The sequence below is a fragment of the Crinia signifera genome, chromosome 9 (genome assembly GCF_055691185.1).
Source record: "Crinia signifera chromosome 9, ASM5569118v1, whole genome shotgun sequence".
Classification (NCBI taxonomy): Eukaryota; Metazoa; Chordata; class Amphibia; order Anura; family Myobatrachidae; genus Crinia; species Crinia signifera.
In genome coordinates, this window is record NC_139225.1 from 120,148,877 (window position 1) to 120,161,119 (window position 12,243).

At 43.4% G+C, this 12,243-nt stretch overlaps 1 protein-coding gene across 5 annotated transcripts in view; it reads right to left on the bottom strand.

Moving 5' to 3' along the window:
• Positions 1-1,246: 1,246 nt before the first annotated feature.
• Positions 1,247-12,243, bottom strand: part of LOC146035903 (5-hydroxytryptamine receptor 2A-like) — a 556,425-nt gene continuing 545,428 nt past the window's right edge. For all 5 annotated transcript variants that reach the window (XM_083159609.1, XM_083159606.1, XM_083159608.1 and 2 more), the window contains 2 exons: positions 11,384-11,584; positions 1,247-2,699 (listed from right to left, as the gene is read on the bottom strand). In XM_083159609.1, coding sequence (XP_083015735.1) covers positions 1,864-2,699; positions 11,384-11,584 — 1,037 coding nt within the window. In that variant the 3' untranslated portion in view covers positions 1,247-1,863. The remainder of the gene's footprint in view (positions 2,700-11,383; positions 11,585-12,243) is intronic.

The window sequence follows — 12,243 nt, forward strand, 5'->3', positions numbered from 1 at the left end:
GTGCAGTGCTGCTCTGCTTGGTATGTGAGAAACCGGGCAGTGTCTGAGCGTGTGCTCAGATGCTACTCGGCATTAGACTGTGCATGTGCAGTCTAATCCCAAAATCTCCATCCCGGGATTGAAATCCCGGCGTTTTGGGGGCCAAATCCCAGGATCCCATCGATCCCGGGATTGGCCACCCTAGACCAAACTATCAAGTAATGACTAATATTTCTAATGGGGGAGATGTACTAACTTTAGAAAGTGATATGGCAGAGAGAGAAAAAGTACCAACTGCTATTTTACAGGATGTGTTTGAAAAATTACATGAGTTATTGGTTGGTAGTTTATCTCTATTTATCTCTCTTTATTGATCACTGAGACTGAGGGTGGTATTCAAATAAGTCAATTTTATCGGCTTGCCTGAAAAAAAATGTACTTTAATATTTTATTGAGCCCATTTTTTTTTCTTTTCAACAATGCCAATTAACTCTTTTTTAGTGAATTAGCATCTGCAAAAATAACTAAAATATTAAGCCAAAAACTTGCAATTTCACAGAGAACACATGTATTTGGCAAGTAATTTGCTGGTCCACATGTTTTTTGACCATGCTTTTTTTTTCGACTAGTCGAAAAATCGTCACTTTGACTGAATAGCTTGAATCTAAAAGTTAAAAAGTGCACTTAATCGAATACCCGCTAAATGTAAATGCTAATAATTTCTCAACGTTGGCTGGGGACAAGGACACCTACTTATTAAGTGTGAATGTTAGCTCATTGCCTAGCTTTCCAGGAGGTGAAATGTTACTAGAACTTTCATTTTTCAAATGGGGCCCAAATATTATAGGATCCAGCCAAGAAGAAGATGAGCTTAAGATGCTAGAAGCAGGTAGTTAATGCCATGATAACCAATAAGTGGTTTGTCACAATTTTGGGGTCTTGTTTCCCATTCAGTCAAGCATTTGCCCTACTTTATGCTGGTCAGCTGATAGTGTTGTACCAAATAGGTTTGGCTAAGGGTGGAGCCTAGCACATTCTGCTGGTGGGCAGTTCCTGCTCTGCTGATAGTCTTGTACGTAGGGCCGGAGCAAGGTTTTTCAACACTCTCAGAAAAACTCCAGCTTATTGATCCAACTACCACCCACACAACAATATCGACTTTCCAAAACTTCAGGTGAATGTGTGAATGTGGTGTCTTAGAAGTCCAGGTTCCAGATTCTGGCAGTTGCCTACAGCAGCCTAATGGTAGAGCTGTGTCTGGTTGTACGGAGCAGGTTTGGCTAAGAGCCGAGCTTACTACACTCTGCATGAGGGCAGTGCCGGTTTGGGTGGCGCGCCAGATTTAAATTATAGTGTGTGCGCGCTCCACTTAATGACTATTTTCTACGTCCTCTACAAAAATATTTCCACCTACAGCATGAACCACTTTCAAATATTTCTCTAGACCACTTTTTCTCAGTTGCCACCTGTTTTATTATGTATAGACCCATGTCAAATGTTTCTCTAAAGCATTAATCAGGAAAACTTGAGTATTATAAGGAATATGTTCTCTTTAATGAACCACGTAACTAAAGTTAGTATGAAAAATTGATCTCTTGCATATTGATCTGTGATGTCATCAGAGTGGCATTTCATGCACTTAAAGAGAAGGCTATCACATTCGGCCAATCATATCACCAAAATAATCACTATGTTTTCTGCTCTCTGACATGAAACATTGGACTGAAGCACTAGACTGCAAAGCTGTCTTAAAAAAATGTCTATTTTTCTTTTAGAACAAATATTTACATTATTATTATATTATTTTCAACATAACATATATTATTAATGTCACACAAATATATTAAACTGACCTAAAATAGTGGAGGTTCATACGACCTTCCTTTAAACACAGCTAACTCTTTCACTTACAACATTAGAACTGTTTAATGATAATTCTGAAGTTCCGGGTTGCATTTCGATGGCTTCCTCAGTCTCATCCATGTCCATGCTAAGCAATTCATTGCCATTTCTGTAATTATTTAAATTAAGGTCCTTGCCATACCCGACTGTTGATGGTGGGTTGTGAAGACATTGGTTTGGTTGCAGCACTGTCTTTCTGCTATTGTAATACTGACAGCGGATGTAGTTGGAAAAAGCCCTCCGATATGTTCGGTTGAAAAGTGTGTAGACTAGTGGGTTGATTCCTGAGGAAACATAACCAATCCAAACAAATACATTCAAGAGCTCTACCATGAGGTCTTTATCGCATGCCTCCTTGCAAAGTACAGACATGATATTTGTGATGAAAAAAGGACACCACATGATGAGAAACAAGAAGAAGACTATCCCAAGGACTTTGGATGCCCTGCGCTCATTGTTTATCGACTGCATCGTTCCCTTACGGTACAGCGCCCCCTCTTTGTTTACGGGAGAGTTTAAGTGAGATGCTGCCTCATGATTCTGGATCATGGAAATGTTCTCTGTGTTGCTGTCTTTCTTAAGAACATTGACACTGTTCTTCCTCTGCTTTGGCACTTCCTCGTACATGAAGACAGTGGCCTGTTTTTGCAGTACTTGAATGGTCAGGCAGTAAGTAAACACCATGATGATAAGTGGAATAAAAAATGCCACAAAAGATCCAAGAAGTACAAACTTTTCATCATTCAACACACAGCTCCCATTCACAAATATTTTGGAGTCATCCTGAAAGCCAATGACTGGAATAGGCATTGAAATACCTAAGGAGAAAAAAAAATGAATAATGAATGATATAATAAAAGACAGCTACGGTATCACCTGTTTAAATAATAAATTAATTAATTAATTAATTACAGCAGAAATCTAACAACCAATCTTATAGAGCAGTAACAACTTGGTTACTATATAGGATTGAAAAGAAGAAACAAAGTTACAGTTTTTGTTTGGTATATCAGATATATTATTTTGTGAGATGTTTATTAGTACTGCATGCTTTATATAAAAAGGAAATCTGCCTCCAGGTTTAATTCATTGACTTTTTTTGCTATCAGGAACACACAGAAGGTCAATGCAGTATTATATGAAATCATTGTATTGTAGTTCAATTATATTGTGGAAACATAATTACAGTATCACAGCACTATGTTTTCTTTAGTATCACTCTTTTTCTCTTCTAATAAAGTAAAACTCCAGGTACTTATGTATTATCTGGGCTCCCATGTTAAATGCACCCCATTTTTTCATACCCCTACTATCCAACTACGCATGGAGTTGATTTTATATAGTGTGGCGAGCGCAGCAAGCCACCGTGCCCGAAGCATGGCGAGGGCAGCGAGCCCCGCGAGGTGACGCGGTCTCATAAGAAAAACAGGAGCCCAGATATTACATAAGTACCAAACTCCATTTCTATTCTCCATTATTTCACACCTCCCTGGAAGATAGTTAATTAAATTTTCAAAGGGCCCATTTTTCAGATTCACACTGTGGGCCTAATTCTGGTTGGCTCGGGAAAGCAGCAAAGTTCGCTGCTTACCTGTCCTTGAAATGATGCCCTGTTGAACGACCGCCCCCCCCGTCCCTAAAAAAAAAAATCCCATGCGAGGAAATGTGTTTGACAAACACATCCCCTCGCATGCATCCGTTAAAAAGGACATAAATGAATTGGAACAGGTACAGGGAAGGGCGACTAAGCTAGTAAAAGGTCTCGAATCACTAGAATACAAAGATACTGTAGGTTAACCAGGCTGAATATGTTTTCACTGGAGAGGTTGAAAGGTGATATTATTAGAATGTTCAAATACAGGATTGGGAATCATATGGAACTGGGAGATGATTTGTTCACTAACAGACCTATACTCACTAACAGGCCTATACTTAGGACCCACGGGCATGTACCGAGGCTCGAGGAAAAAAAATTCCGTACTGAATTAAGAAGAGGATTCTTCACCATTAGAGCAGTAAAATTCTGGAACTCATTGCCGGTCGGGGTGGTTACAGCAACTACTGTTAATGAATTTAAATCAAAACTGGATACATTTTTAGCCACTAAGGGAATCCTATAGATATGACTTACTCAAGTCAGTAGTTGCTATTTATTTATTTACAGTTTCTTATATAGTGCAGCAGATTCCGTTGAGCTTTACAATAGGAGACGGTGATAAAACAAACTGGGTAACAACAGACAAACTTGGAGTCAAATAGATTGAACTCAATGGACTAACGTCTTTTTTCAACCTTAATTACTATGTTACTATGTCTGCCAAAGAGGGGGCGAGTGTTGATGTTCTGTGACATCAGCCGCCCACCCCTGGCAGACATCGGCCCACCTGCGTTCCCGTGGGAACGGCCAACATTTTCATGGAGACACCCATAAAACTCTTGGCGTTCCCATGGACCAGCCCCGTTTCCATCCCCATCCACCTCCCACCCCACAACGAAGCCTGGTGAGTGCCTAACTCATTGAAGCCATTCTGTGCTGGGGTTTTCAAATGCACAGAAAGGCGCATGTGCAAAACCTGACCATCTGGGCTGTGGACGAATTTGGACCACACCGAGTGATCCCGAATTGGCAACTGTTCTCCGGTAAATGCTAAATATATAACTTAGCTGCGCTGTATGTTACAATTACACTGTTGGAAAAGCTGCAAGGTGCGATACATAGATATTCATGTATTGTCATCATTGCTGTATCATTTATATAGTGCTTTCTTAAATGACTGATGTTGCTGTATAATGTGGGTACCAGTTATGATTAGGAGAAACCGCTCCTGTAATGTTGGGTTGGAATCTACTAAGTCTCCAAGGAGCTGGTTACTTTTTGCATCCACCAAAAGCAGAGGTCCATGGGACTTGGAGCCCACCCTGGTGATAGAGGAGTATATGGGAGGCTCAGAGGAGAATCAGTGCTCTAGGGATAACTGAATGTACTGTGGTACAGGATTGTTTTGTGCAGCGAATACATATATCATATTATATGTATAGTATATACATATAAAAAAAAGTGCAAGTCCCAGTTTTCCCCTAATTCTGAATTCAGAGGTCTCTGGAACCTTTCACCAGCAAAAAAAGGTTGACTTTGACCAGCTAGCACTGATTGACCAACTGGATTGTCCTCTACTTATTTCTTTTATCGAAGTTCCTGTTGTTTTGAGATCTTCCCCTCAATGTACCTCTCAATTTGTCCTTGTCGTGTGAAATATGTAAAGTGATAGTTGGCACTGCATTAATTCAAGCCATTAAATAATTAGACAACTAATTGAAAAAGCAGGTTAATGTAAAAATGAAAACTGAACCAGCATGTCCTTGATTCATGGAGTACAGCTAATGTGACAAAATCTTGCATTGGCTGATGGGTAATGTGAATAATATTTACTTTAATGAGTTACGATGAGCTGGTTATGGAACATGTGAGAGGAAGGGAAGAAAATAATTAAAAGAAATATCCCTGGCACATTAGTGTTATCTGCTAACAGCAGGAGACAACACAGTGAAAGGGAATAAGTGGAAGGGTTTGAAGAGTTTAGTTGCATTTAATGAGAGCAACAGATGGGGAAAGTGAAGGGCAAAGATTGCTATTAGACATAGGGGGAGATGTATCAATCATTGGCTACAGCTAAAATGCTAACCAATCAACTAATAATTGCCATCTTGCAGGAGTGATATGTTGACTGGTTGTTGCTTCATCTCTAAGCTTTTATACATATTTAGTCACATGTACTTGGTCTTGCAAATGAATCCATACCCATATTCCTATTGATTTTGGCTAAAAACATGTGCATCCAAAACATGAGCTACTGCCAGAAGGAACCTATTTTATTGATCTACACATCATAAACTACTCTTTATTTACAGAGTTAGAGTCTGTATTTCATTATCTGAACCTCAGGACCACTATGAAAAATATCAGGCCCCAGTACTTCAGTGGGTGGGAAGTCTACCGGTGGTGTGGTTGCATATTTTGAATATGAGATATGGTCCAGAAGGAGGAACCAAGGCCACATCATCTTGGTGGCATGGCTGCACCCTCCTGGCAGGCCCCAGCCCCCCCTCTGAACCACAACAGGCACAGAACCAGGTACTATGCATCCAATCAATCTGAGATTCCACCTTCAGTAACACACATTCACACCCACATTTGTTGTTGACATTAACAGAGGCCTGAAGCCAATGTGGGCTCTCATGCATTATCGTATACCAACAAGGCACAGATGAGTGACTTCTTCAAAATGAATACACCCTTTGGGGGTTATTTAGGGGTAGCTGTATGAAGCAGTGATAACAGAGGAGAAGTGATAAAGTGCCTGGTACTTTATCACCAGCCAATCAACTTCCAACTGTCCCTTTTTAAACCCAGGCTGTTACTTAACAGTCAGGAGCTGATTGGCCGGTGACACCAGTACCAGGCACTTTATCACTTCTTATCACTGCTTCATACATCTACCCCTCAATTAGCTTTGGAATTCTACAACAGCCTAATTGATCCCCCAGGGCTTTTCAATTAGTCTTGAAGGCATACTGTGTGTGGCGGGTTAATGGGTGCTGCCTCCCTATTAATGCATAGCTCTGTGAAGTGTTCACGCACTCTAAATGTTAATGCACGTTGACACCTGTTAACAAATTACAGTAGGTTAACAGGTGTTAAAAAGGGGATTAGGTGAAAAAGGGGCCTGAAAATGAATAGCCCATTGTCATATGTGCTGCAGGACGGATGTCACTGAAACATTCAGAAAGTTTTTATAAAATATATATTCATATATTTACTTACAACTAAAGAATGAAAACCTTGTAGGGAAATATTTTAAACTCAGCATGTGTGAGCGGTGTTAAGGGGAAAAGCAATGTTCTATATCAGTGTAATAGGGAGCTGGACTCACTGAACAGAAAAATAAAAGAAATTAGATCATCAAACACAATACTACAGGTTCCCTTCTTTCTCGGCAGTGAGATTGATCATCTGTGGTAAAGGCTGCTAAAATAAGCTTCAAGCATTTTCTCAGTGCTCATGTCTACAGTATACCATGTTTTTGTTTTACTTATACACAACTTTGTAAGTTCATAACGGGTTATGCAGTTAATATGCCGATAGTTGAGAGCCCGGCAAAAACCCGATGCCGAAATCATGACTGCTGAAATTACCGACAGAGGGTCTATACTCCCTTTTGGGGGTTCATGTCCCTCAAAGAGGGGGAAGAGAGCCTTGTGATCCCGAGAATGTGGTGAGCGCAGCAAGCCCACATGCCCCCCCCCCCCCCCCTTTGTTGGCATTCTGGCAGCCGGGATAGTGCTGTTAGAATTCTGACCACCAGGATCTTGGCTGCTGGCAAATCATACTGAACCCACAATTGCATTGGTGTCTGGATATTTAACAGGATATCTAGGTGCACAGTAAGGGTTTTTATCTGAAACTTGCACATACTGTAGGGCGGGACATAGCCTCGGTGGCATCTGGATTTTAGGTCATCAGTCAATAGGTAGACCCCATATGGTCCACATTCATTAGGTCAACAGGCAACCCTTTAGATGCCAACCTAAATGTTCACCATATGGGGTCAACCTAGTGACTTTTGACCTAATATTGTTAGACCCAAATATCAACACCACTTGTTGACACTGTTGATAGCATTACACCACTTAACTTACCCTGTGGACCTCTCCCCTTCCCCCGGGATCAGCCAGGGAAGAGATGCAAAAAGAAGTCTAATGGATTTTAAGATACAAATAATGAATTGAAATTATCATCAATAATCATCATAATATCCCTTATGCGAAATGCTCCGGACCACGAGCATTCCGGATAAGGGATTTTTACGTTTTTTGGTGTTCTTTTTTTACATACTTACCTGGTCCCCCTGATGGTCCATGGCATCCCCGCCGTCTTCGGCATCCCCAGGCGTGCACGGTTGCCTTCAGGATTTTCTTCAGCGGTCCCAGGGGTGCATTGCGTGAGTTTGCAGGCGCGCCGGAGATGTCACCAGCTTGCGCAATGCACTCCTTGGACCTCTGAAGACACTGAAGAAGCTCCTGAAGGCCACTGTGGACATGAAGGGTAAGTTTTTAAAAAAAGGGGGGGGGTGAATTAGAAATATTCTAAAAAAAAAAAACTTCTTTTGGAATATTTCGGATCTCTGGATACGGGAGACTCTACCTGTAATAATAATAATTATAATAATCATCATCATGTGAAGGCTGTGATCCATATTATTTTTATCAGCTAGAAGATGCTCTATGACTTCCGCTACTGTATGAAATGATCATTTTTATTGCAGGAGATCGCTAGAACTCTGCAGTGTGGCCAAAGCTCTGTGACTTATTATTTGTCATTCCAGCTTTGAGGTTCATCATTCTCTAATATAGAAAGAGTAAATCATTCTTCAGTCGATAACCTGATCAAATCACCTGCACACTCAATTGCTAGGACCATGGTTTCTAGGTACCCTAGGCAGAATCGTCACCCTTGCGCCTCTCATCTTGTATTTGAAACAGTATGCTGCAAGTGAAAGGAGCATTGGTAGGAGCGAGAAGCTGGGTGCTGGGCCCTTCTACAGGCAAACGTTATCACTGCTGCTTCTCCAGTACTTGCTAGTACTTAGCATTGCTGCCAGATCCGGTAGATCATGTTAATGTTTGTAAGCTCCCATTCAAGTGTATGGCATAGAGCGAGCATATGATCCCTCCCCGCACGCTCTGTCCTTGCTGTGTCACATAGGGGTGCAAGCACTTTTAAACTAATTCGTTCCAGCGACGGGTACGAGATCAGCTTAATTTGGATTCCATTTTCAGCGTTTAAACGGCACCCGAAGAGCACCTCTCACCCTTCAGCGCTAAAAGGATCGACACCTATATCACATAGATTGCTAATTTCTATGAATTATATTAGCTTGGAATATTTACAGTCTCCTGTGAGCATTAGAATCTTAATTGAGAAACAGAAAAACACAAAGGATTCATTATTTGTGGCATAACTGCAAGCTGATTCTTCTGCCGTGATCAGGCATGCTATTTGCTATAGTGCAGCAGGGGGCATGCTGTTGTGCAGTGATGAGGCATGTTATTGTGCAGCAGGGGGCTCGCTGTTGTGCAGTGATGAGCCATGTTATGCAGCAGGGGGCTCGCTGTTGTGCAGTGATGAGGCATGTTATTGTGCAGCAGGGGGCTCGCTGTTGTGCAGTGATGAGACATGTTATTGTGCAGCAGGGGGCTCGCTGTTGTGCAGTGATGAGACATGTTATTGTGCAGCAGGGGGCTCGCTTTTGTGCAGTGATGAGGCATGTTATTGTGCAGCAGGGGGTACGCTGTTGTGCAGTGATGAGAAATGTTATTGTGCAGCAGGGGGCTCGCTGTTGTGCAGTGATGAGGCATGTTATTGTGCTGCAGGGGGCTCGCTGTTGTGCAGTGATGAGACATGTTATTGTGCAGCAGGGGGCTCGCTGTTGTGCAGTGATGAGCCATGTTATTGTGCAGCAGGGGTCTCGCTGTTGTGCAGTGATGAGGCATGTTATTGTGCAGCAGGGGGTACGCTGTTGTGCAGTGATGAGGCATGTTATTGTGCAGCAGGGGGCTCGCTGTGGTGCAGTGATGAGGCATGTTATTGTTCAGCAGGGGGCTCGCTGTTGTGCAGTGATGAGCCATGTTATTGTGCAGCAGGGGGCTCGCTGTTGTGCAGTGATGAGGCATGTTATTGTGCAGCAGAGGGCACGCTGTTGTGCAGTGATGAGGCATGTTATTGTGCAGCAGGGGGCTCGCTGTTGTGCAGTGATGAGGCATGTTATTGTGCAGCAGGGGGCTCGCTGTTGTGCAGTGATGAGGCATGTTATTGTGCAGCAGGGGGCTCGCTGTTGTGCAATAATGAGGCATGTTATTGTGCATCAGGGGGCTCACTGTTGTGCAATAATGAGGCATGTTATTGTGCAGCAGGGGGCTCTCTGTTGTGCAATGATGAGGCATGTTATTGTGCAGCAGAGTGCACACTGTTGTGCAGCGATGAGGCATGTTATTGTGCAGCAGAGGGCACGCTGTTGTGCAGTGATGAGGCATGTTATTGTACAGCAGGGGGCACACTGTTGTGCAGCGATGAGGCATGTTATTGTGCAGCAGGGGGTACGCTGTTGTGCAGTGATGAGGCCTGCTATTGTGCAACAGAGGGCACGCTGTTGTGCAATGATGAGGCATGTTATTGTGCAGCAGAGTGCACACTGTTGTGCAGCAATGAGGCATGTTATTGTGCAGCAGAGTGCACACTGTTGTGCAGCGTTGAGGCATTTTATTGTGCAGCAGAGGGCATGCTGTTGTGCAGTGATGAGGCATGTTATTGTGCATCAGAGGGCACGCTGTTGTGCAGTGATGAGGCCTGCTTTTGTGCAGCAGGGGGCAAGCTTTTGTGCAGTGATGAGGCATGTTATTGTGCAGCAGGGGGCAAGCTTTTGTGCAGTGATGAGGCATGTTATTGTGCAGCAGGGGGCATGCTGTTGTGCAGTGATGAGCCATGTTATTGTGCAGCAGGGGGCATGCTGTTGTGCAGTGATGAGGCATGTTATTGTGCAGCAGAGGGTACGCTGTTGTGCAGTGATGAGGCCTGCTATTGTGCAGCAGGGGGCATGCTGTTGTGCAGTGATGAGGCATGTTATTGTGCAGCAGGGGGCATGCTATTGTGCAGTGATGAGCCATGTTAATGTGCTGCAGGGGGTACGCTGTTGTTTAGTGGTGACGCATGTTATTGTTCATGGATGACAAGGGGGGACTCCCAACTGCCCCTAATCCCCCCCCCCTGGACTGCAGTGAGACACTGCCGGCCCCAGGATGGGACATAGGAACGTTCCAAAAAAAAAAAAACGGACGTTCCCGCGATAAGCCATTTTCTGGGTAGTGTCCACTGTCCCATCCGTGGGCAGCAATGTCCTGCAATGGGAATATGGCAAGGACATTTTTCAATAAGGAAGACACATTTGAACGCTCCAATGGTCCAACATGGCAATCATCTCGGATTAAGTCAAGTTCAAAGTCAGGGCCTCCAAAAGTTTAGATTGGCACCAATACTAGGTATGTCAGCCAAACCTACAGTATATGGACCCCCCGCAGAATCTGTGTAGGCATGGAAATCCTATGTTGTGTGTACATCTGCTTGGCAGGCCATCTCTTTGTCCCTGTTCATGAGGGCATGGGATGTGCGCCCTGTCAGCTTTGTACATACTGCCTTAGCAGAAGAAAGTACAGCAGTGCTGACTTGTTGGATTCTTAGAAGAGACAATCACTAACTCATTGTTAATAACCTGCTTATACTGCACTGTACATTTTAGTGAACTTCAAGCAAAGAACATTTTGAGAACAGAGTGAATGTATGTGTGGTACCACCTGTAGACTGGTCTGAGAACAACTGATGATACTGTACGTACTGTATATATTGGGTTATAACTTCCTTGTGACTGAGTACAAAGACTGCACTGCTTACCCATTGATATGGTCCACACAGCAGCAATCTTCATCATAGCTTTAGTACGAGAATTGAATCGGCTGTGCTCTATGGGGTTACGTATTGCTACATACCGATCGAGAGAGATTGCACAGAGATGCATGATAGATGCTGTAGAAAACAATACATCCAATGAGATCCATACAGGACACAGCTTCTGGGGCAAAGGCCAGGCATAATCTGCAAGGAAAAGGAATAAGAGAGTTATTGTCTAGAAAGAAACTGGATCAAAAGGCACAAGCAAGTTTCTATCAGAACTGCCGTCTTGTTGGAAAGACGTCAGTTTCCGACCTGAATAGGTTGGAAGGTCTTTTTTTTTCCCAACAGGTTGGAATAGCCGCCAATCCACCTGCTTTTGTCAGAAATGTGCCCAAATCCAACAGGTTTTGGCCGCGTTTCCACCAATCTCAATCCGACTTTAAAAAAAATTGACTGAGACAAGGAGGATGGTGTCGAGTGAGCAGCAGCAGCTATCCGGTATCTTTCCTCCCTCCTCCCGCAAAGCCCACCCGGTACCACCGTCGGGCCTGATTAGCAGCCGCAGCTGCTGCTCACCCAAATCCTCTTTGAAGTCCGGCCTCTCAGCCACCTCCTTCTGCCTCTGTCCCTCACCTGTCCCGTCGCCAGCATCGGCTAAATCCATCAGATTTGGCCGCTGATTGAATAAGTGAATGTCGGAATGGATCCGACACTATTTGAATACAGCGCTCAAATATATACCACACCTCCCTTAGAATTGAAGAGCGTATCCTCTTCTCCGTAATCGTTATACACGTGGGGAGGGGGTATTCTCATTCAGCGAATCCTTTTCAATGGTACAAAATACGGTGTTCTCCTCC